The 25,970-nt window shown below is 44.4% G+C and overlaps 2 protein-coding genes across 2 annotated transcripts; both read left to right on the forward strand.

The window, feature by feature from the left end:
- Positions 1-3,133: 3,133 nt before the first annotated feature.
- On the forward strand, positions 3,134-15,619 carry LOC6495765 (protein scabrous). The gene is made up of 4 exons (XM_001959492.4): positions 3,134-4,152; positions 6,674-7,067; positions 13,038-13,568; positions 13,675-15,619. The coding sequence occupies exons 1-4, from the start codon at positions 3,602-3,604 to the stop codon at positions 14,536-14,538; spliced, it is 2,340 nt and encodes a 779-aa protein (XP_001959528.2). The 5' UTR covers positions 3,134-3,601; the 3' UTR covers positions 14,539-15,619.
- A 4,683-nt stretch (positions 15,620-20,302) lies between these two features.
- Positions 20,303-21,205, forward strand: LOC6495766. The gene is made up of 3 exons (XM_014908000.3): positions 20,303-20,721; positions 20,808-20,987; positions 21,040-21,205. The coding sequence occupies exon 1, from the start codon at positions 20,365-20,367 to the stop codon at positions 20,632-20,634; it is 270 nt and encodes an 89-aa protein (XP_014763486.1). The 5' UTR covers positions 20,303-20,364; the 3' UTR covers positions 20,635-20,721; positions 20,808-20,987; positions 21,040-21,205.
- The last annotated feature ends 4,765 nt before the right edge of the window (positions 21,206-25,970 follow it).

The following is a 25,970-nucleotide window of genomic DNA, read 5'->3' on the forward strand; positions in this document are numbered from 1 at the left end:
CATTCAACTGCTCATCGAATATTATATGTAGTACCGACATTTAGCACCTGCACCAGAAACAAAAGGAACATTCAACATGGACGGGGATGGGGCTGCAACCATAGGAGGGATCTAAAACAGTCTGAAACAGTTGAAATCCCCATCGAATATGAGTGCAAATGAAATTTGAACTCCATTCGAGACATGGTGCCATGCTCAGCTCACATTTAATAACAATTCAGGGAGTGAACTGTGCCGAGCAGCGACTGACTTTCCAGGCCATTACCTTAATATGCTGACCATAACGTGAGCCATTCGCAGCCATTTCCAGCCACATTTCTCCGTCGAGAGAGGCCAACAGGCCATCCAGCCAGCCAGCCAGCACATAAAAGCCAACAATATAACGGGCGACAATGAAACAAAAGTGCATCGGGGGGGTTTAAATAATAGCATCGAGGAGGTCTCCGATGAAGGGGTGATGGGGGCAGAGAGCATGCAAATGGCGGCAGCCAACACTCCCAGGTGCAACCACCCCTCTTCCTTCCCTATTTGCTGTGTGCAACAAGCTAGAACAGAATGACAACAAACAAAGGCATCAAATTAAAAACTAAACTGCGTCCACTCAAAATATGCAAACAGCTCAGCCGGATGGCAAGCAGCGTTGTGATGTGGCTACAAATGGACTGGCATGGAAGGATGAGGCATGTGGCAGGGGTCTGAGGTCTGGGGTCTGGGGAGGATGGGGCAAGTCCGTGTGGTGGTCAACGCTTGATTATGCAGCCACAGCCATTGATGATGGCCACCGCAAAGGGGTTGGCCGACAGCTTGTGCCTCTCCACTCCTTTCCAGCGAGAAGTAAAAACGAAAGCACTCTAGTACTAGACATGAACGAACCATGGTCTACACTTGCCCAGACCTACCTGTATCATTACCAGGGCATTACTGTAATCCCATTGCCATTCTAATTGCAAACTTTCAATTCTTGTTTTTATTGAAAACGATAGGACAAGTGGAGCTTGATTGGCAGGGCCTGTTTTAAGGGGCTATTAGTCTGTTATTATTGTTTACAAGTTACTATTATTATTATTGCCATTATTTGTAAAGGAAGGTGACTTCTAAATCAGGCTAAACATGTAAAATTAAGCAATTGTTCTCTAAACTTATGCATTAATGTGATAATAGGGAGGTCTTGGCATGATTTGGGATGAGAATAGAACCATTTCTTCTTGCAGGAACTGAAAGTTTTAAAAAGGAATATTTACAACGTATAAGAATCATTTAATCCGGAACTTCGGGAATATTAGAACTTGTATTAGAGAGAATAATAATTCTGAATTAGGTAGGAATTTTCGAAGAATTTGATTTGAATTCTTTAGGAACGTTTCTTTAGGCTTCTATAATCCTATCGTAGTAAAGGTCTTTCCTTATTTCGTGAAGAAACAATTGAAGCATAGCTTGGTTCTCAGAGATATTTAAGTTTAAATTTTAAATGATAATTAATAAACTGTACATTTTTGGAAAAAAAACCAAAGAAAAACCATACTACCCAACCAATTTAGACTACCCTTTGTGAGAGAGTATTAATATATTGCAAATTGCAATACAGTGCCGCCAAGTGCCAACAATGGCAGACTGTTGCACCCCCTGTTTTTGGTGCAGTGCTGCTACCCCTTTCGGGCCCGTGTTCAGCCAAGCGCGCGTTCCAATGAGTTGACCCGCAGACCCTGGCCCCTCTGACCCTCTGCCTCCGAGACCCCCTTTCATATTTATGGTAAGAACCGAATATAGTTAAAATGCATAGCTTACAACGCTTTTTTTTTTTGGGTTCGTATTTTTTGGCATATTTCTGCCACATTCCAGCGCCCCATGCGATGGGCATCCATATTGCAACAATGCGGCAGCTAGTGGGCTCCACGACCTACGATTCAATGGCTGGGCTGCTCCTTTTTGCGACTGACTTTTGCGGCTGCATTCCAACTTTGCACTTTAAAACCTTTTTCCGGCTTTTATGTCTGGGAAATATCAGCCGCCAGTGGGCGAGGTACAGATACAGGATAGTAGACGGGTGGACGGGGTGGTTAGGCAGCAGAAGCTCCAATTCCACTAATCCTCGTCCTGCTGGCCAACAAAAAAGTTGGGTTTTATGAACATCACAGATGAAAATCGGTTAAATGGGCGAACGATTCTAACTGGAAAACGGCCGTAAAATCTGTGCCACAAATGAACTAATTTTTACAAAGCTTCTGGGTGGAGAGGCCATATAGCTTTAAGAATTGCATATATTTTTTATTCTTTATTTTTATCCTTTATTTTTTAATTATTTTCCTTTTTGTTGAAGGCTTATTTTGTCGAAAGAAAACTTTATTTTTGTAATTATAAACTTTTCCCTTTAAGATTGAAACGAAACCAATCATTATTTTCCATCGTTTTCTTTTTGCTTTTTCCTTGTTTTCTTTCAGGTCCTTTCCCAGGATTGCAACTCCCCTTCATGGTCTTCATGGTGTGCATGTCTTCTCTCCCTTTCTTCTCGGAGCAGCGCGTCAACATGTTTTCGCACTTTTACGTCTGCTCTTGGGCCTAAACATCTGCCGCTTGCAGTGCGGCGGCTGTCTAAAATGTGGACTCACCGCAAGCGCGCCATGTGTCAGTGGCAGGAAGCACGGCTAAGGGCTAAGGATACCCGCGACGCCATTTTGGCTTTTGGCCAGCCAAACAGTTGGCCATGATCCTTGATTAAACTAATCCTTCTTTTTGACAGTTAGTTTGAGTCTAACAACTAGCCGCTCTCTCTTTAGATGACTAAACTGAACTTTCTCTTTGGTCGCTCTCTTAGGCATGCTTGTTGCATGCTCTCTCACTCCCTTGAATGGACTCTCGCCCACAATTACACCTTGTGCACTCAGAGAAATTTTCTAGTATTAATTTTATGATGGGTATTACGTTTTTGAAGTAATAAAAAAAAACAGTTAACCTATTATAATTTAATAATATTTAATAATATTTTATATTAATTTATAATATTTTAAACCTCTCACAGGTGCTAACTCTCACTCACACCTTTTCCCATTCTCTCTCCACACGAACTCCGCACTGGCCGCTCTCTTACTCCCCCAACAACTTCGTGCCGCCGAACGCTCTCTTCGGCACCGACAAATGGCGAAGTTGGCCGAGGCGGCGGCCTGGCAGCGCGTATAAAAGGACATCCTGAAGCCGCCGCCGCTTCAGTCCTTTGACGAACGCCGCGCTTGAAGCAGTCTTAGCCCAGAAGTAGGCAACTGAAGTGAAATCGAGTAGCCAACTCCAAAGAGCCCCCAAGTGCGCGGTGCGAACGTTTCGCGTGGCCAGAAGTGTGCTGCGAAGCCAAAAAAGCAACAAAGCGGATTAAGCCCCGAGGCGAGCTCCTGGAATAATTGTAACATTGTTTGCCAGCGCCTTTTATAAGGTGTTTGACTGTCACGCCGTCGGGAAGTCCTTATAGCCGGCCCGAGTCCTTTAGCGGTGCGTGGCCAGTTTACTACCGGGTCTCTTTGTGTGTGTGCTTTGTTGTGTCGGCATGCGTGCCACTAATTTGCATAAATCCACCGTCTAACCTGACTCCCGCTTTTTTTGTGGCGCGGCGTGAATGAAAAATAGCGAAAACAACATTCCAAGAATAGAAATAAAGAACAATCCTTCTCGCAAACACTCAAATCGTCCTGCAACAATGGCAGGTTCCAGTTTGCGGCTAATCCTTCTGCTGGCAGCGGTCTGCCAGTGTCTAGTTGCCCCCGCCAGTGGGGCAGCGACCAGCGGTGTGGTGCTGAGCGACGTGAACAACATGTTGCGCGATGCCACCAAGGCGGCCACCACCACATCATCGGAGAAGCCAGTTCCATCGAAACAGAAGCCGGAAACCGATTCGCTGGAGTCTAGTGTGGAGTTACTCCGGTTCGTGGATGACGACGAGGAGGATAGCGAGGACCTGAGCTCCCTGGAAGTGGTATCGAGTGGCGTGCCAGCCCAGAAGCAGCTGGGCGACCAGGTGCGACTGCTGACCAAGCAATTGGGCGCCCTGATGCTGCGGCGTCGCGAGGATTACGAGATGCTGGAGCACAATCTGCGCAAATCCCTGCGGCTTACCACCAATGCGGCCAGCGCCGATGCCGACATGCGCAGCGAACTGAAGCAGCTGAGGTAAGCTTGCCACTGATACGGTGGCCTTCTTGCCACAATCGAGTTTGAATTGGTAATTGAGGAGCTAGGCCAGCAGATGGTAGAACTTTTTAAGATTTTTTATTAGACCTGTTGCTTAATTAAGAAAGAAATCTGTAAGGAGTTCCTCACTTTAAGCCCCTCCTTTAAGGAGATCTCCAGAGAAAAGGAATTCGAATGCGAATCATGATTGTGTCCGACTAATTCAGACAAATATATATGTTGTGGCAGGGGAGTAGTAGGGCAGGGACGAAACAGGATAAGACATCTAATCAGAGCCAGGACACGAGCCATGAGCCAAGCCCCAAGTTTGCGTAGTATTCGTGATTTGTTCTCTTGTCATGGGCTGACTAATAATGATTGTCTCATCGAGCAGAACCAACACACACACACACACACACACAAACTCGAGTCCTACGAGTCCTGGCTCGTTTGTGGCAGGACAGAAGCGTAAAAAATACGTAAAAATGGCACACTCTTAATTTAGTGTACAAATAGCCAAGGTTAGACCATTTGTTGTTGCTGTCGTGGACATCGTAACTTTGTCAGTGACACCGTAAATAATTCAACACACACGCTCACCGCCAGGACTCTATCCCAGGACATGTACATACATATATTTTAAGCGAAGGAAGTCCCAAGGCAAATGCCAGTCAAACGTCATGTCGGTTGTGGTTTATGTGATCCACTATCGCACATATCCTTAGCCACGCAAGGACATCATTATCTGATTGAGTGCACCGACTGACTGCCTGGCCTGGCTGGCTGTATTTTGATAATATTCCCACCAGCCAGAACCAGCCAGGACTCTCGCCATGACCAGCCATGGATGAAACTAACTCGAATGCATCCATTTGGTAATTAAAGCAGCTGAAGTATCCTTTCCCCATCAGACATCATCAAATCAGGAGCTGCCGTTGCAATGTTCATGTTGCGTTTTCAATTTACTCGCATGTCATTGACAGCGTTTTCAATTTTCGCTTGAATGACAGCCCTGTTTTTTCCCGCTTTTTTTATTCCCCCCAAAAAAAAAAAGAAAATCAGCAAAACTCTGCACCAGCCATGCGAAAAATTGCCAAGCGATGGGAGAAATGCGAGTTCGGCATTACAACCGAGGTCTAACCCGGTTTGTTTTGGACAGTAATGCACATTTTAGGTGCTCCCCAGTATCCCAGACAGAATCCAAACCAACTGAGCCAACACATATCTGGTAGTACTGGCTAGAACCGTGTTTGCTTTGCTGCTTTTTCGACAAAAAACCCATCAGCGCCGTTTACACTTTCATTCAAAAAAGCAGAAAAGCAGAAAATAAAATACTGAAAAAGAGAAACAAGTTTTTCATCTCATGTCCAGACCACACAGACCCCAACCCCTAGTTTAATTAAATATTTAAGTAATTATACTAAAAAATAAACGAAACTAGGAAGGGGGCATGGACTTGGTGTTGAAAACAGACTATTTTTTGGGGAAACCTTTTGCCAGAATCATAACTTTTCAGCATGGTGGTTTCTCCCGACTGTCTGGTCTGGGCCACAAAACTTTTTTCGACTCATAAAAAGCAACAACAAAAAAAAGACACGCACAATGCAACAATTTGAAATATTACGTATACGCCACCGAAAATAAAAACAAGAAAAATTTAACCAAATGTGATGTATGCCAGACCAAGAAGCAGCAAAGTTTTCTTCAATATTTTTTAGTTCTATATTTTGTTTGTTTTTTTTCGGATATTTTTTTGATAAAAATTTAATGTAGCTTTTGCTCTTTTGACAGGACAAACAGAAAAAAAAATAAAACAAGAACATCAGCAGCTGGTGTAACCAAAAATAAACTTTTTACCTTCGCCACGAATTTGTTCTGGCTTCGACTTCTTCTTCTGGCTGCTTCTTGTGCTTGTGTCCTGGTGCCGTTTCCACTTCCACTTCCGCCTTCCTTCCAACTGACTACTTTAATTGTCTGAAATGCCACAAAAATGCGTTCGAGTTGGCTGGCAGGCTGGCAACTGCCACAAGTGCTACAACATTTTCATTTTCCCCAGCAATGCCATGTCTGTGGCTTCTACTCCCAACTTTCCTCCGTGTTTTTTTGATTTTTCGCCAAAGTTTTTGTAAATTTTTCATTTGTTTTTGTTCGCTAATGCTCCTGGCCGGAATGACTTCTGTGATTCGCTGTTTGCTGACATTGTTTCCGGCCTTGGGACATGAAATTATTCGGCCATGTTTAACTTAAATGGTGGACAGGATCGGGAGGAGGTTTAGGCGGCAGGAGGGCGCTAGTGGGTGGCTGATTGAGTGCAGGACGAAATCCCATTAGTGGACCACACGCCGGCCGCATCGCCAATTACGTTAGTCGCCCGGCTCGGCCCGCCTGAAAATGTCAATTTAAATTAGATTCCCGGCCCGGGCCTCCACCTGGCCAATACAAGCAATTAAAGCTTTACGCTGCCGCTAATTAAAGACACGTTTTTAATTCAATTTTCTTTAATTTTTTTTTTTCCCAACAGGGACGAGGTGGCCACGCTACGCGCCGCCCAGAGTGGCAACAAGGAGCGCCTGACCGTCGAATGGCTGCAACAGTCCATCTCGGAGATCCGCAAACAGCTGGTGGAGCTCCAGCGCAGTGCCGGCAACGTGGCCAATGACGTGCAGCAGCGCAGCTCCACCTATGAGGACCTGGCCACCATTCGCAGTGACTACCAGCAGCTGAAACTGGACCTGGCCGCCCAGCGGGAAAGGCAACAGCAGACCGAAGTCTTTGTCCAGGAACTGCGCGAGGAGATGCTACAGCAGGAGCAGGACTTCCAACACGCCCTCGTCAAGCTGCAGAAAAGGGATCAGAAGGAGCGGGGCTCGGCCAGCGTGGAGGAGGAGAGCGGCAGCCTGGAAGCCAGCCAAGAGGTGGGTATCCAACTTTATGCTAATGATCAGATAAGCACGCAAGGGCCACCGCCAAAAGGTCCTGCACGGCGAGAAAAAGGGTGTCCATGGGCGGAGAAAACTTTCTTCCAAATATTATCCTTGGTCCTGACTGGTCCTGATTTTTTCGCCAGTGCCGCTTTATGTCCTTCTCCCAGCCCAACGAACCAAAGCCGCTTTGTTTTGTTTTCTGGTTTAAGTGCGTCCCCCATAAAGAGACCGCCGACCTGGTGGGGCATTATCTGGCCGTTTTATGCCTTATTTTATACTGCCAGCGAGTGTGTCAGGTGAGGCACGATGTGCTAACGATTGTGAACGAAGTTGCTGCTCTTCGGGTCCTCTACCTTGCCGCTTTTAATGGCCTGCCACATACGCTGCCCGAAATTACTCATACGCACCGCAGGACGCAGGACGGAGGACGGAGGACGGAGGACGTTGTCGTATTTAATATTTAATGCCGGAGCCGACTCGGGGGCAGCCACTTAGGCTCGCATTCAAGTCAAGCCACTCAATGGCATAATATTCTCGAGCCCAGCAGAATCGTAAAGAGATTTTGCCCCAAAATGGAGTAATGATCGGTGGCATCCTTGTTGGCTCGTCCTTCCTTCCACTCCTGTGACCAGTCTCTTGGTCTAAGTGATGGCTGGAATAACTCAAGGGGGCAGCCAGGCAGAGGGACTAACCGAAATCGGATCTGCAGCTGAAGCTCTAGTTGCTGTTTTGTCCATACTGCGGAAAGGACTCGACGCCCTATCAGCTCCTTAATTATAATTAATGTCAATAACGGTCTAGAAGCAACAGCAACGGGAAACAGCAACTAGCAACGGGGCAACCAGCAACCAGCAGCCATCACACAGCAACATCAGAGCAACGTGCAACATCAACAGCAGCAGCTACGTAGCAACAACAATGGGGCCACTTCGAGGGAAAACAAAGGCAGCTGCCAACAGGTATAGGGCAGGACTAGAAGGGAGGGAACAAGCTCCAGGTTGCTTCATTAAAAGGATTATACTTCGGTTCGCTCCAATATGAGAATGTGGTTGCGTCGCTTCGACCATCAACGAAATATGTCAGTGGGGCCCTGGCTCTGGCCCTGGGAAGAAAAAAGAAAAAAGCATCCAAACTGGTTTCTCTGCCACCTGTTTTGATCTTGTTGCTGTTGCTCCTCCTGTTTCACTTTGGGTTTCACTTTGAAGTTGGCCAACGTTTTTTGGCGAAATTTGCTTGCTTAGAGGAATATTTTTGGCCAAGAAATGGCTTTGGCTTTGGCTTTGGCTGTTGGCTTTGTTCGCCAACGAGAGCCGGGCTAAAGCAATTACTTGCCAATCTCCAAAAAAGGGCGAAATAGGAATTTAAGAAGGGAAGCAATATTTTAATATCTTCTTAAGATATACGACTTCCTGATACCCAATGTACAGATATCTTAAATTATTAACTTTATCTGATCTGAAAATTAAATTACTTTGGATTAATTGAGCTAGAAAAGTGGAGTTCAAGTGCTTGGCAATCAGAATCAGTTGACCATCTTGAACTGTTCACTCCCTACTATGAGACCCATGAGGGTCTTTAAGTATCCCTTTGTGGGGCGCAGGGGGATTATGTATTCAGTCAATCGGTTTAAGCCTCTTTTGGTGGATCACTGAGGCCCGTCACATGTATCCTTCCAAACAGCGAGTGGCCAGCTTCGAGTTGCGTGTGGGTATGTTTATATATCATTAATGGGCAGGCCGTTGCCAAATATAAAGCGAAATTGCTGAAAATTGCAAAACAAAAAGCAGGAAATCACCTTTTAATCGCCCTTAGCCAAGAGCTTGGCCAAGTGGATGGCCAGCTGCTTTGGGAACTGGCTTAGGTTGACGGGCAGACGGACAGGCTGCCTTTGTCTCTTGTCTTGGCAACTTTTTGGCAGCCACAACAACAGGAGTTGGAGCAGCGGCAGATGCTCTCAAGTGCTCCGATAATCAGTTGTCCTCCCTCCCCCGGTTCGCGATGTTTCAGCACAATTTGATCCTTTTCATTACAATTTTTCAGTCTGTTGTTGGCTTCTTTCCCACATAAAGGCCAGGGAGAGCCAGAGCCAGAGCCAGCCAGGGAGAGCTCCGGAGAAGGGCAACCTGACCATCAAAACCAGTTCTTGTACTTTCCCATAAGAAAACCAAAAGCAATTTTTGAAAATTGTTATTATAGAAGCGCAGCAAAGCAGAAATTAGGTTAAATTAGAAGAAAAAGGCGAGGAGGAGATTACAAAGACCAGCAGGGATCAGGAGGATACTACTGACAGACAGTGAAAACAGTTCAAGGACCAGAAACCAGCTACAGAATAAATAAAAAACACAAACACAGGTGGCTGGCGGGAAACAAAAAACCAAAAAATAGATAAAAATACTTTCAGAGTGTGTGTGTGGCTGTGGCTGTGGTTGGTTAAATTTAATCAACTTTCTTTTATTTGATTAGCCGGAGAAAGGAGAGGAGCGGAGAGGAGAAAGTACAAAGCAGGGCAGAAAGTTATGCAAAAACCAGAAATACCTGGGGGGATTAAGAGCCCAGAACCCAGAGGGCCCCGAAGAACATTTTTTTGGAAAGCACTTGAACAAGGATATCAAGGATAAATAAATAAAACAGAATATATAGCAAGGATTTCAAGGAAAAGTATTCCAAAAGTATAAATAATTTAATTAAATTTATTAACTTAACCGAATTAAGGCATAATCTTCCGGCCTATTGGCTCAAAGGTGAAAGCCTTTTGAACCTTGACTTGTGTCGAGTTCTGAGTGCCGAGTGCCATCTGGCGGTGACAGAGAAGAGTCGGATATGGCTCGTCGACTCTAATTGATAAAGGACATACCGGCAAAGGATATGCGTGTATGTATGTGTAAATAGATATTCCATGCCGGGGATTGTGTAACAAATTGCTTCGACGAAAGCTGTCACTTGCAACAGTTGGTGGGCAGAAAAGAAGCCCCCATGTTTATCATTGGTTATTGATGCCATATACTATACTATACACTATCTGTATTCGGGATGGCATGGAATATGAGAGGCTGGCTGTTAAATTAGCAAGGCAAACAAATGCCAGGCAGCAGGAGCAGGCACACAGTTCTCTGAAAAAGGCTGGCAGGCTGGCAGGATCCCCAAGGCTGCCTGACACGGAGAATCCGGTTTCGGTTCCAGGCAACTGCTTTCTATGTTTGTTTGTTTTCGGCAACAGGACCCACTCCCACTCTCCATCCACTAACTGGCATTTTTACCTTATTTATGTTGATATTTGTTTTGCTTTTGTTTCATGTTACAACCCATCTCTATACTGGAGCTTCTGGTTTTCTGCTTTTCTTACTCCACAGTTCCTATTGCCGGCAATTTGTTTGATTGTTCGAGTCGAGGCAGAGTCCTTCGGAGGCCCGACATGATATATATTTCATGGGAATCATCTTTATTGAAACATTTCCCGTAAAGTCTCGGATTTCATCTGCAACTTCTGGCTGGAGTTTTTCTTGGAAATTAAATATAGACTCCCCATCGGGCGGAGGTGCTGGATGGATGGATGTTTGTGGGAAATATTTTAGTTTGAAATTATGCACACGTCGGCCGGTTCTCGGTTCTCGGTCAGGGATCAGGTTGACGTTGACTTTGAGGCTGTGCCATTTGCGTTGAGGACGTCCTGGCTGCTGGCTTCTGGCCTTAGAGCATTCCTCCCAAGCCTCTGCCCCCCAAAATGCGCATTAAGTTAATGGCATTTTGTGGCACCCTAGGTGCCCTCGCCGCCCTCCCTTCCGTCCATATGACCTCTGCCCCGGGGCCGCGCCTTTTTGTGTCTATCTGCAGTTGAGCGTAACTTTTTCAAGCATCGCACAAAAGTCCTATTAAATTTTTACGACAATTTGCCGTGAAGCGGCAGCAGCCGGGGCCAGCAGGAGTGCCCGTAACAGGAGCAGATTTTTGCTCCTTTTTTTTCCCCCTCAATGCAGAAAGCTATGCACAAAGCTTCCTAGCCTCTCAACCCCTGACGCTCCGGTATGGCTGTCAGGCTAATAGCAAATCCTTGTTAGCTTTCACTTAAGTACAGCATGTAAAATTTTCACTTTTAATCCTTGAAGCGGCGCTCGGTGTGGCTGGAAATTAATTAGATGGCCCCAGGATCCAGCTTCCTCCACTTGTTTATGACTTGAACTGTCGGCAGGCACTTTAAATATTTATTCATCAATTTCGATTTCAATTAACAAGGACATTGCCACAGACTTGGCTTGAGTTGTCTCCTCCTCAAGTCGGTGGGAAATTGGAGCCGCATAAATCACATTTAATTATAGCGTTGATGGGCGAAAATTTATACGCCAGCCAGCCAGTGGCACCTTTCCGCCTTACCGAGATGTATGCAGGAATTTAATAATATTTACGGCGTACATTACGGATTTCTCGTTTTTGATGGCCACTTCCCGCCTCGGCCAGAGTTCATATAAAACGCGAACGTGTCGTATTAGCCGCGTTCGTGACCTTTCACATAAAACAACGATGGAGGAGCCATGTCCGCCACCCACAGTCCGCCGCCCACTGCAGAGCCCAGAAGCGAAACGTGCGTGAAGGCAAAGCAAACAAAAAGAGAAGACGCGCCAAGGAAAATGCGGAAAAGCGTAGAGCTGGTGGAGGAGCTGGAGGAGCTGCTGGTGCTGGTGGAACTGGTGGAACTAGTGGCCTGCTCCAGCAATGAAAACATTTCCAAACGGAGCTCTCCTCCACTGAAGCACTGTTCGATGCCGGCCGATGTGCCACAAATCGCAACAAACGCCACAAACGCCATAAATATTCATGAACATTTTCCATATTTCCCGCCGCTGGTCCCTGGCTCTCCGGCCTTTATTTACTTTCTGCCGCTTTCTGTTTGTCCGACGAATAATTGAATTCGAGGAGGAAATCTCCAAAAAATTGCGTAAAATAAAGTGTATTTACGGTGTGACTTTTTACAGCGCAAGTCCTTCTTTGGAAATGCTTGAAATATATTTCATATTTTTATTATTTAGGTCGCCCAAATAAACCCTGACAGACTCAAAGTAAAAAGTAGAAACTTCAACAGAGTGAACTTTTTAATCCTCCTTCGTTTGTTGTCATTTCATAATTCCGGTTTGTCCTCGGACTGGTCCTCATCCTCGTCGGAGTCCATTCAGTCACTTTCAGTCATTGCATTCATTAGCAGGATACTTTCTGATGCCCCTTTTGCCGCCAGCTAGGACCCTTTATTAGTCAATTACCCAGGACATTTCTATGACTGATGGCCACGCATTCACACAAATGACATTCGCACAGGACATGAAATAAAGGATACGCAAATGAAAGGAGTCTATAGACTCTATAGTATAACAGAATAGATCGCATGGCGTTGAAAACGGGCTATGCGATTCATTCAGGGCTAGAACGAATGTGACCCAAATGGCATTACCTTGGTTTACAGCTGCTACTGCTGCTGTTACTGGTGGTGCTGTCACTCAGCAAAATTATTTCTATGCATATTGTATGGGCGTGTGTGTGTGTGTGTGTGTGGAAATTTATGCAGCTTTTACCATCGGGAGTGGGCCGAGAAATCCCACGCCCCACGCCCCACGCCCGCCCACGTCAGCAAAAGAAGTAAAAGCAGCTACAGCTTCGGGGATTTGCACGCTTTGGGCAAAGCTCCTGGCTTGAGCTGGAAGTGGGAGATGATTCACGAACAGGAGCAGTAGCTAGAGCAGTAGCAGGAGCAGAAGCTATAGCTGTAGCTGAAACTGACATTATTGTTCTCACCCAACCACTGGCTCATCCTTGGTTATGAAATGCATTTATAATAACAGGATTTAGCATTTCATTTCCAGCCAGACATAATCCTCAGCCCGCGCTCTTCCCCAAACAATCTCAGATAGCTGCCAGGACTTGTCTTTTCTAAGGATTTCATTTTAATGTGTTCTCCCTGCTTGTGTATCCTTTCAGCCCGTTGGCCTTGAATCCACAGCCGATCACAAGCGCCGACATTGCCGCTTCCAGAGCGAACAGATCCACAATCTCCAGATGGCCCAGAAGAATCTCCGCCGCCAGGTGAACCAGCTCCGATTCCATCACATCGACGAGAGGGTCCGAAGCCTGGAGGTGGAGCAGCATCGCATCGCTAATGCCAACTTCAATCTGAGCAGCCAGATCGCCTCGCTGGACAAGCTGCACACCTCCATGCTGGAGCTACTTGAGGACGTCGAGGGCCTGCAGACCAAGATGGACAAGAGCATCCCCGAGCTAAGGCATGAGATCTCGAAGCTTGAGTTCGCCAACGCCCAGATCACCTCCGAGCAGAGCCTAGTGCGGGAGGAGGGCAAGAACGCGGCCAGATCCCTGCAGGCCATGGCGGTGAGCGTGAGTGTCCTGCAGGACGAGCGCGAGGGCATGCGGAAGCTGACAGCCAATGTGGACGAGCTCAGGACCAATGTGGATCGTCTGCAGTCCCTGGTGAATGATGAGTTCAAGAATAAGGTGAGGATTTTTAAGTTTAATGATAACTTTTACAGAAAATGTGTTAAAAGTGTGAGAGTTCTTTTTTCTAACCCACTTTATCCCCTTTTCTCCTGGTACCTTGCAGCTCTCCCACTTGAACAAACCCCACAAGCGCCCCCACCACCAACAGGCCCTTCAGGACGCCACCATTGACTCGGCCCTGGCCGAGACTCTGGTCAGCGAGCTGGAGAACGTGGAGACCCAGTACGAGGCCATCGTGAACAAGCTGCCGCACGACTGCAGCGAGGTGCACACCCAGCAGGATGGACTGCATCTGATTGCACCCGCCGGGCAGCGTCATCCCCTGATGTCCCACTGCACCTCCGACGGCTGGACGACTGTGCAGCGTCGCTTTGACGGCAGCGCTGACTTCAATCGCTCCTGGGCGGACTACGCCCGGGGCTTCGGCACGCCGGGCGGCGAGTTCTGGATCGGCAACGAGCAGCTGCACCACCTGACGCTGGACAACTGCAGCCAGCTGCGGGTGCAGATGCAGGACATCTACGACCACGTTTGGGTGGCCGAGTACGGCCGATTCTACATCTCATCGCGGGCGGACGGATATCGGCTGCATATCGGAGAGTACGCCGGAAATGCATCCGACGCCCTGAACTACCAGCAGGGCATGCAGTTCTCGGCGATCGACGACGACAGGGACATCTCGCAGACGCACTGTGCTGCTAACTATGAGGGTGGCTGGTGGTTCTCTCATTGCCAGCACGCCAATCTCAATGGGCGGTACAATTTGGGGCTGACTTGGTTCGATGCCGCTCGCAACGAATGGATCGCGGTCAAGTCGTCCCAGATGCTGGTCAAGCGTCTGCCCGCCGCCGATTGTCCGGCGTCGTTGCCACTTGCCGTTGCACCATCGAGTAGTGCCACGTCAACCACAACAGAAGGAACGACGGCGGCGGCGGCGCAGACAGAGACGGTGGCGAGGGCAGCGTAAGTGAGCGGGAAACTGCTACAGTGAACCACCAGAGCCATGCCTACTATAGTTGGGAGTGCACTGTAGTCGGGGGGATGTGCCGATCTCAAAGATCCCGTGCCCAGTCGATGTGTAAAATAGAGAGTCCACATTGTGTATATATAGTCCGTATAGTTCAGATCCCCGATTTCAGATCTAAGTAATAGTTGTTAGTTGATCTTTCGTATGGAGCTTACTCTGGCCTTAGAGTACACTAGGCGTATGCGTAATGTAGCATAACCATTCTACCCTTAAATATATATATGAAATTCTTTGGTCTTTCAACAAGATCTCATAGAGGCTTAAGTTCCGCATTCGGTTCTAACTAAAGCGAGAGCCGCGACACCCATTATTGGCGCGAGCATATCATTTTTCGATTCGATTTCGATTTCGATTTCGAGAGGAATCGAGGCGTTAATGTCTAGAAGTAATATTGGAAACTAATTGTTAGCTTGTAAGGGCATCCGGTAGGCGGCCTAATCATCGTTTAGGCTCATCTCAGACAAATAATAAATATACAGACAGGCGATATAGTAAGAATTTTCAATGGATTAGTCTAAGTTCCACCATATCAGTCATATGCAGTATACATCTAATAGAATTAGCGTTACTAAATGTACTTGTACTTGTAATTGTTGTACCATATGGATAATGGATAGTGCTTGCTTACAACTCAAAAAAAAATGATGAAAAAAAAATAAGAATCCCAAGAAAATCCGCCCCCAAAAAAACCAATGCAGTCGCATGCCAAAGAAATCAAGTCAAAACCAAGAAATAGTTGCAGCAAACCAAGGCCTACGAATTAATAAGACCGTTTATATGAAATACTAAAAAGAAATACTATTTTCTGCAGTTTTGCGTATACCAAAAATACTAAAAATTAACAAAACGAGAAAACTAAAAATCAACAAGAGCTAAAATTTTGCATTTAGCCCATAAGTTATAAACTATGTAATAATATATACTGTATGTCCTGTAAATTAAGAAACTAAACTAAAAAAAAAGAAATGAAAACCCCCAAAAAACAGCGTATTTTACAATAAATGGATTGATGTGAAAAGAATAAAAGGAAGCTGATGATTTTGGGCTGATGGGAGGAGGATGCTTAGGAAGCCCAAAAAAGTATGCTACGTTTTCTCATTTCTCGGTAGAGGCAGCCGAGCTATGGAGATATAAAGTCATGGACGTGTATATATTTCAATTGAAAACACCCTCGAAGGAATGAGTGAAAATAGTTCTCCCCTTATTTTTTTTAACTTGTGATTTTTTTTTTTTTGCCTTTAGCTTCCTTCGTCCCGAGAGCCATTTATCAGCACGTGAAAAGTTGCCAACTGCCAGCCAAGAACTTTAATAATGCAAAACTCAAACATTTTTCATCATCTCGTTATATTGAGACCTCTTCAAAGGGGCAAAATCCCGCGTGGGTAGTGGATGGCAGTGGAGGAGGGGTATGGTGGCCTGACACGCTGATCTCCTTATTTATGCATTTATTTTGTTGACATTCTGCAGTCAAAACTTGCAAAGCTGCAAATGGATAACTGACTCTTACGAACTGTTCAGACTTCGACTTCTTCGGAGAGTTCGACATTCGACTGAAAAAGTTCAAAGAGCATGTGGCAGACTAAAAATAAAATGGCGAACAACAAAAAAATGGCCAACGGAATGAGAAATGCATGGCAATTTTGTTATGCAAATGCGCTTGAGAGACGCACAAATTGACAGCGAATGCCCGGCTCTCTGGTCCCGCCATTGAAATGTAAAACTTGTGACATTTATTTATAGAGAGACAACAAACCGGATTTGGTTTGAAACCATCGGACTCCGTCGGACTCACTCCGCTGGAGTGGCTTTTAAATTCATTTCGAGATGCCAAGAACCCAGAGACCCAGAGACCCGGCTTTTGGGGTCAGAACTTGATTGGGGGACGGGACCCAACACACAGTCAACAGGAGTTTCTGCACCATTTAACCTGAGAGCGCCTCGTAACGTCTTGCGAGTGAAATCAAATTTGGTGTGAAGCCAAAGTCGTTGTCCTTGCCGTTGTCGTTGTCGTTGTCCTTCCTGTGAAGAAAAAACGAAAATTGCTTACAAAGTGGGCCCGCTCCAAAAGGAAAGTAGAGGAAGCTGTCTCACCTCCAAAAGTAAATAAAAAAGAAAGGAAAAAAGCGTTACGCACGCATTTAAAATGGAAATCATTTATGGTCGAGAGCATCGCACTCTCCTTAACCTCTCCTTTACTTTCCGGCTTTTAATGTCTATCCCAGTCACCCATTATCCTTCGCCATTTTGCCCACAACCCCCAATTTGCATTTCCGGCAATTAACAAAGGACTCAGACCAAGGACACAGTGCATCCTGGACGCAAGCAGAACCAAGCCATGTGAACTCAGCTACGAATTGATGTATGCCACTTTATGGGAAATTTATTTTTATTTTTTCTTCTTATAAATACATTGTATGTACAAGATTTTTATGATTAATTTTTTCCCTTTCATGCATTTTTCATAAAAATTGTGCAACACGGCGGATGAGCAATTAAAATGCCGACCAGCACCAAAGCATAATTATCATAATTAATAAGAAGCTTTGTAGGCAAAGGCGAACAATTTAAATGGCTGAGTGGGCGTTTTTCAAAGAAATGTGTAAAATTGTATTCCATTTGGCTTTATTTTTATGTCTGACACACATTTCAACGGTTTAATTAAAAGGCATAATGCCTTAAGCCCGTCGGCTCAGGCTAGGGTCGACTGGAAAAAAAAATTTGCAATAAATTTTTACGACTCCAATGCAGAGTCGAAATGACACAGAAACCCCCTCTGGCATACATGTGAGTGTGTTGTTGTGTGTGTGCTGAATGTGTGTATGTGTGGGCAGGGGCAGGACTAAGAAGGGGGGCAAAGAGCAAACGCTTGTTAGCTTTCTCTTTTAATCAGCTCTCGTGGCGTAGTTTTCCACGTCTTCTTGTGGCTGAGCCCTGGGATGGTGTGCGAGTGTGTGTCTGTTTGTGTGTGTTTGTGTCTGTGAGGGTGTGCCAGTGTGTGAGTGTATGAGTGTGTGTGGCACAAACAAACACACAACCCCTCTTAGTGAGCGCATATGTCCTCGCAAAAGGGGAAAATATATGCTAATTTTAATTAGCTTGAAATTTACATATGCCACACACACTATCTGCTATCTGCTATCCACTGTCGCTTTAGTTCTACTTTGCTCTTTTCGGGAAAGCTTTTGGAAAACAGACACTTTTCCGACAATGCCAGCCATAGTATAGATCCTACAGGACTATGGCAGCCCCTGCGGCAAAAGGACTAATTCAATACTTCAATGAACCAAAAAGTTGGCATAAGAGATTCCTTTTAATTAAATGAGATTACTTGCCACTTGAATTGAATTTATGCCTTGAGCCTCTTACTGATTTAGTTTTTCATTTAATTTTTTTGAGGTTAATTTTAATTCTATTTTTAATTCAATATCTAAACTCTTTTTATTTGTCTCCCAATTCAAAATAAAATTCAAAGAAAAAGCAATCACAGCTTTCGAGAAAAGTCATTCATAAGTCTGAAGAGATCCTTCACTCCTTTTTCCCTTTTTGAGTTTATTGCTCAGCCTATTGGTTTGCTGTTCGTGCCTTTCTCGACTCTTGGTCCTTTGAGGACCTTTGTCATCTTCGAGGGTAAACGCTTCTGAAAGTCGCAGTGCACTAAAACGTGAAAATTGTGGGGGGCTGGATGGCTGGGTGGCTGGGAGGCCGAGCCAGATGGAATAAAAGTCAGCCTTAGGTCTTATTGTTTTCTGGTTTTTATCTACGAGATGGTATTTCAGTTCTCTCACTGCCACAGCCCCATGCCCCATGCCGCTTGGTGTCTCGAAACGTTGGCGATTATTGTTGCAAAGTTAGTTGACAAGTAGCTTGGTGATGCTGCCACAAAGACACAGAGAGAAATTAGGAGAGTTTCTAAATTACAAGAAATAATGGGCAATAGCAGACATATCCTTAATGGTCTTCTTGCCACTCATTTTCTTAAAGTGCATCGTCCTTATGCACCGTCACCCCTCTGCCTTCTGGCCATGCAGATCGCATGATGGGCCGCCAAGCGTAATAAGGCCGAATCCTGTGAAAGACGAAGTCCTGGTGAAAATAAACAGTTGGACAGCCAACTTGGGCATAGTTGAGTTTCTCGGCATCTTCTCAGTTTCCCAGTTTTCCAGTTTCTCAGCTTCTCAGTTCATAGTTTACTTGTTGTCTCCTCATTGTCCTTGCCAGTCCTGCTGCCGCAGCTGCTTCTTCTTCTGGTTTATTTTATTTTTAAGTTTTTCCTTTTTTTTTTCCTCTATATTATTATTATGTCTTGGCCCCGGACGGCAAAAAGTTTCTAGCCATTCTATAAGGACTTTGAATTTTTAATATGACCTCCTTGGTCTGGCTGTTGAACAATTTTTGGCGTTGTTCGGCTGAAGCGGCTTAGCTTTGTTGCGAATTTAATGCGTTTTCTGTGGCTAGTGAGTGGGGAAATTGAATATCCGTTAAAATATATTAACAATTTATGGCCTCCTGATTGCCAGGCCACGATACAGAGATACAGGATGCAGGATACAGGATACCAGCTACGGCTATGGAATGAAAATAGCTATCCACGCTTTGTACTCTGCCGGAGAGTAAATTGAAAACGAATTGAAAATGAAACGGAACTGGGAACCGGGAACTGGGGAACCGGGTGCCAAGTAGAAGCAAAAGCCTTGGCAAGAGAGCAGTCATCATCAGGGCCATAATGAGCAAGTCAATAGCCTGGCTGCCTGGCCAGTAACTGGATGGAGGAGGAGAAGCCAGCCAATCGATGATGGAAAAAGGAAGCAACCAGCCAGTCAGGCAGTCAGCCAGGAGCCTTTTGGTCCTTGTCATGCAGCGACGTGCGATAAAAAGCAGATTGCAATTTGTTTTACTGATTTCCATGCTTTTGGCTTTATTTGCACGACGGAAACTTTCATTAACATCAAACAGAAACTGAAATTGAGGCAGTGGCACATTCAAAAGGGCATCCTCGCTGGGGGAGATGCCTGGCAGACAGACATCCTTTTAAAATCAGGCCATCCCACCCACACAGACCCAACACACTGAGGAGAAATAAGAATAAGGAGCAACTTAAGTGGCTCTCAATGCATTGGCAGGATGCGCATCTTTCATTTGGCCAATTAATTGATCCAAAACCAAAGGCATCCGAAGGATCACTCCCCGAGAAGTGATGGATGAGAGAGTTGTATTCGACACCTTTCCAAAATTCCAAAAATCCCTTGGTAAATGTTTAAGCCTGAATTGCACACAATATGGCCAAGTCCTACAACCAATTAGTTGGCAAATAATGGAGAGAAATGACTTTTCATCTCTCACTCTGTGGACCGCAAACAAGGTCCTTTTATATTCGAGTCGGAGAGTGGAGGTGGAATGGTGGTTGGAGGCTGGAATACCACTTTATTTATGCATGGACTTTTGGTTTGTAGGCATGTCGAAGTCCTTTCGGTGTTTCAAGTAATTTGAACAAATTTGCGAGACATTTTGCGGCCTTTGTGCAAATATTTTAGGCCTGACCTCCCAACCTCCAACCTCTAACCACTCCCATCATCCCATCATTCCACACTGTCCTCTTGCGGACAAAGGCCAATTAACTTAAATAATTAGCCAAAAGTTTTGCCACCGAGACGAATCCCGTGCTGGTTTCTCCGCCCTCGGCCAAGTAATTTCAATAAAATGTTATCATTCTGTTTTTGTTGTCGAGTTACTCGGGAAAATCCAATCAATTATTGAGCAAAAACAAAAATGATGCAAACCACCGGAAGTCAGAGGAATTTCATGGACAAGATACGTAAATGGTGGCGACGAAGGCGTGGGGGAGTTTCCTCCGACGAGGATGAGATCGGGCGATCGGGTCGGCGGGAAAAGAAGAAGCCGACAGGACCCTGGCCCTTCTGGCGGATAGTCTTCTGGCTGGGTGTCCTGGCCCTGGTCTGTGGCATCTGTCTGGCTGCCTATTTCACTCTCAAGTCTGACTTTGGCGAGTGCTCCGAGTATGATGTGCGATGTGATTGAGTTGCCAGCAAGGATGTCGTCCTTCAGAGCGAGAGAGATTCTATACGGAAGCTAGAATTTGTTTGTATTATATTTGGATGACACTTGGTGAGTACTATACATATTATTAAAACCAAATACTTCAGGGATTAGATTTCACTTAATAGAGAAATATAAACTGTATCCTTTTTCAGGATAATCCTAGTCCAGTAAGAACCATGTATCCTCGTCGAAATCTCAGCCTGGAGCGTCACAGGATCGATGAGATCTGTATGGTTGTTTTTTTGTTCGCTTTATTAATTATATTGGCTATCTATGTTTACCTCCTCTTATCCTTTTTGATCTACAAATCCCAGAAGGACAATCAGTATTGGGTGAGTTGTAAAGAATTTTTAATAAAAATTCCAACTAAAACATAGTTTTTAGCTTTATATGTAAGGACTTTCGTTATGGAAACCATAGCCCTCATGTCTACACTGTACCAGTTCATTTGCACTGCCACTCGGATAAGGACTCTTTCCGCCGGATCTCAATTAAAGCCATATTAAAACCACTTTCCATTGTTAATGAATACAAAGACAAGGCCGCAACCGAAGTGCATGTGTGTGTGAGTTTTGTATCTATGAGGGAGTGTGATAGTGTGCAAGTGTGATAGGTGGGGGTGTGTATCTGTGATGCTATTCAAAGTTATTGGAGCGCTTCCTTTTGATGCCGCACTGGTGCCGCATACTCCTCAATGGCGAAAACACATTTTAGTTGAATGAAGCTAGTGAATGGATGTGTTCCATTGATGAACAAAAAAATATCCGATGTTTTATTAATTAAGAAATTGGGCGATAGTCAGCAGAGATTTCACATTCAATGGATGGATAGATTGCCTACCTTTTTATTTATTTATTTTTTTAATATACCTACTGAATAAAGCCCTCAAAGGTGAGTAAACTTTTTCCACATAATGATTGCCATTCGTCAAGGTCAAGCTTAACAAAGATTTGTCGGCAATTCGGGCTTTTATTTCTTTGACACTTTGCAGACTTCGCCTGAACTCCCAGAAGACACAGCAGGTGGAAATATAAATAAACTTTTTAATGAACTTTAAGATTTATTGCCGGCAAGACCGGGCCACAGAACAGCAGCCGTCTCGGCCTGACAGTTTGTGGCCTCACATTTTCGGTCTAGAGTGTGTGAACGTGTGGTTCGTGTTCGAGAAATTATTTGTCTTAAGATTGCCTTGGATTCAATTCAAGACTCAAGACTCGAGATTCTGCAAATAATTGCACTACCCAGGCCCACAAATAATATCTAAATGCGAACTCTGCATTTTATGAGGCGCCAATTCCGGGCACACATGGCGTATGAGTAATGCGCAGGATAATAGCATTAGTATAATTGAACAGACTCCGGATTCGGGGAGTCGGATTTGGACAAGTAGCTACATAGGTGAAAGGATCTAAAATGCACAAAGACACAGCCCAGGACAGCAGCTAATAAGCCTATTATAACGAGCATGCTCTGAAGATAATTAACAAGTAACAGACATCAATTATCAGGAGCCAGGAGCAGATAATGCAGTGCAACAAATATTGAACTTGAAAAACTTTAGGAGATCTAGAGCTGGCAGGACTCAAGGACTTGGGGATTATTTTGCTGGCTTTTGCTCTTGCAGTTTCGTCTTCTATTTTCTATTGCCATACCAGGAGGAAATCCCAATCCCAAACTCCCTGGCAGAAAAGATTTGGCTGTGTGTTGACCCAATTGTGCTTGCTTTTCCTACCAATACCCTTCTTATTTTTTTGGTTGCCGGTTTTTTTTTTTTTGTGGTTGTTACAAAAACTTTGACTGCAAGTTAATCCCGGCAAACTTCAGGTTGAGAACGGTCGCCCAAGTGCTTAGCCAGCGTTTGCTGAATCGAGTACTCTCTGTTATTTTTTTCTGCTTTTTCCTGCGAGTCCTTGATCCGGGTTTAATTTGTGCTCGATTGCCCAGTAAAAATGCGAACTAAATCTGAAATCGTGTCGCGCCAATTCAACAGGCACGTACTCCTGTTCCCTTTTTCCAACCTCCCCCCCCCCCCAAAAAAAAAGAAAACAAAAACAGTCGCCGACATGTCCTCCCATAAAGGACAAACAAAACATTTGACATAATGTGAGATTTTTTGTGTCGTCTATATGTACATATCTGGCACTCCCCTTCCAACACCTCACCTCTTTATAAATTGTGACACAAATACAGCGACACGTGCTGTGGTATGTAAATACATACATACATATGTATATGAATGCGAGTTTGATGGGCGAGTGTTTGTCTGTGTGTGTGTGTGTGTGTGTGTAAGTGCTGTGTTTGCATTTCCGTCTGTCATGATGTTGCCTCTTTGTTGTTTATGCTCATCGTCCTTGTAATGATTGTCGCCAGGCGCCTGCACGTGTTTCCTTTCCGATATTTATGTTGGCCGGGCATTGTTCCCCACAGTTTTTGTATGTAAATGTCCTTAAAGTCAGTACTGATTCAGAAAATAAGAGTTTGTTGATTGCGAGTCCTGGGACAGTTACTATTAAAACCCTACCACAAGCTGACAAACTCTGAGAGACAAACTACAATTTTTTAATATAATAGCCTTGCTCTTGTTGCATATAAATAATATATTATGTACACACACCCAGAGAACCTTTCTAATATTTTCGTGTAATTTATTTAATATGCATACTTTCATGGAAAACAAAATTCCCCCCTTTCTGGAGTAACTTTTATGGTTTTTTGGCTGCCATTTTGGCATAAATCATATTCCCCAGGTATCATATTCTATACATCATAAGCAAGCAAGCAGATAGCTTAAAGACCACTCAAGCACTCAGGAGTAGATGATTGCCCAAACGAAACCGTACCGAAGGAGTAGTCCAGCCTGATCCTGCTGCTCAACTTGGTCTGGGTCCTGTGTGCATTTGAGATTGTGTCCTCTGGCGGACCTATTGTGGCCTAGCCATGCATTTGGCCTGCATCGGAAACAAGAAATTGTAAAGTGCATGAATATAAAATGAACTTCGAGTACATTAAAGACTCTCCTGTCTCTTTCTCCCCTCCCTAGCACTGTCTCTTTCACAGTGCTGCCCTCTCACTCAAAAATAAAGAGAATGAATACACTCAAGCGTAGTTTGCAAATACTTCAAATACTTTACATGCAATAAAAACACACCCACCCACACCCACATACACTCATTTGCAAAAAGAAAGCCAAAACGGAAACCGCAGTTACAGATACAGATACAAAGTGAAAGAGAGAGTCAGAGGAAGGTGCCAGCGAGAGCTAAGGCGAGAGAGAGAGACAGAGCAACACTCAAACAATTTGCATTGTCTGCTGCCGGCCATTGCGGTTTGTTCGGGATTTCCGTTCGACATTTTTTTTCGTGCCTCCATTTTGCTTTGTTCCCCCGCCCTTCTCTTCTTCTTTTTTTATGTGGTGTTGCAGGGCCAGTGAGTGGCAGATAAAGCCCTGAATTGAGGCATTAATTGAATTGATTGATATTGGCATCGGTGTTGGGAGATAAAAGATTAATAAAGCTAGCTGTACATTTTATTGGATAACTAAAAGCAGGATTTTCAATAAAAAATCTGTGAATACTGGTGATAAGGTGACCAAATACTTTTAGAGATGAGCACTTTTGAGATATGATGTATCGATAAAAGCTTAAAGGCATTGACATCGAGATCTGACCTTCGCCATTATGAAAAATACAAAAAATACCTCAACGTTAAGTTACAAAACTCAATATCCTCATGAACTTTACCTAAAATATAAACTTAAAGCATATTCCACTGAAGCCATCAATGTGAGCTCTTATTCTTTCTCTCTATTTCCCATCTCTCTTATTGGTCCACCTTCCTCACTACAACCAGCAGCTCTGCTCTGCTCTAATTCCCATTTAACATAAAAACTTTTATTCCATTGTTGAAATTCTCACAATCTTGAACTTTTAAGCACTCGAGGCTATATAGCCTCGTCTATGGTTATATAGTTGCATAGTTCTCATCGAAAATGATACCGCAACGTGTGGAGAAAGTTTGCGCCAAAGCACTTGAAATGCTTTCCATATTTCGATTATTTACAAAATGGTTTCAATTGAATAGGCCGTCGTCGAATGATTCTGGTTTCTGGTTACTGGTTACTGGTTGATTCCTCTTCACGGCCATTTCCAGGACATTTCGGGGGCGTTGGGAGTCATGGTATCAGAATTTTTGGTATTCTGCGGCTTTTCATAGAGGAAGCCCCCCACGAAGAGAGCCCGCTTTTGTTCTTTGGGGAAAGTTAATCGAAGCTTAATTAGTTGTCGGGATTGTGGGTGGGATTGGGCTGAGTTGTTGGCATCTGGGGATCTGTGCACCACAATTGAGTCACTGTTGTTAACTTAACCAGCATAATGAGTCGAAAAAGTGTAACAGCCAACCAAAGATGCCCAATTAGTGCCTGACATTGAGCGTAAAGAAAGTTTGTTCCTTGTACTTTCTGCTTTTACTTACGGGCTTTAAGAGTCAAAGAGTCAAAGTTGAAACAAAGAGCGTAAATATTCGTGAAGAATTCAATACTCAAGGCAGGGGCAGAGGCAGACTTGAACTCGAGGCTGCTGTGTTGGCAGAAAATTGCAGACAAAGGAGCGTGTAATGAATTATATAGGCAAATATATTTCGTATGTACTCACTTGTATTTGCAATGTTCCCACGCACATTTAGACAAATTTGTCCTTTTTTTTCGTGTTTTATATATATATTTTATGCATGGCTGTGTCTCGACAACGAATATATACGTATATGTATTCACATATGAGGATGGCTGACACGTTTTTCGCCACGGAGACATCTGCAAGCCAAGGCAATGAAATATCTTGTGCCGGCGACAGTCCTGCCCTGCAAAGTATGCTATTAAATGTTAAACTCTCACAGAATTAAGTGAAAATGCTGATCAGATGTGGAAGGGAAATAAAATAAAAACAATTAAATGACAATGTCATGGCCCTCGGGTGATACACACATTTAAACATCATTCCATGCATAATCATTTCATTTCGCTTGTAATTTCTTCTCAGCGCAACAAAATAAAAATGAAAAAAAAAAGAAAAAGTCATTAAAAATGCCTGCTCGAAAAGTGAATTTTATGGGCCACACACACAACCTCTAATGAGGTTACACACACACAGTCACATAAATTAGCCTAAATACGTGCGGAATAAATGAACGAATTTTATTCATTTGAGTTATGTCAAAAATCATCTCACGCACTGTTAATTATAGTAAGCCCTGGCATGCGGTAATATAATTTTGACTGCAAGTGTGGGAAATAAAACATTCTTTGTTTTTGGCGAATATCT

This window comes from Drosophila ananassae, chromosome 3L, assembly GCF_017639315.1.
Source record: "Drosophila ananassae strain 14024-0371.13 chromosome 3L, ASM1763931v2, whole genome shotgun sequence".
Classification (NCBI taxonomy): Eukaryota; Metazoa; Arthropoda; class Insecta; order Diptera; family Drosophilidae; genus Drosophila; species Drosophila ananassae.

Coding starts and splice junctions, on each gene's coding strand:
- LOC6495765 (XM_001959492.4), top strand. CDS start 3,602: ATGAAAAATAGCGAAAACAACATTCCAAGAATAGAAATAAAGAACAAT. Junction 4,153..6,673: donor AGCGAACTGAAGCAGCTGAG/GTAAGCTTGCCA, acceptor TTTTCCCAACAG/GGACGAGGTGGCCACGCTAC. Junction 7,068..13,037: donor GCCTGGAAGCCAGCCAAGAG/GTGGGTATCCAA, acceptor GTATCCTTTCAG/CCCGTTGGCCTTGAATCCAC.
- LOC6495766 (XM_014908000.3), top strand. CDS start 20,365: ATGATGCAAACCACCGGAAGTCAGAGGAATTTCATGGACAAGATACGT.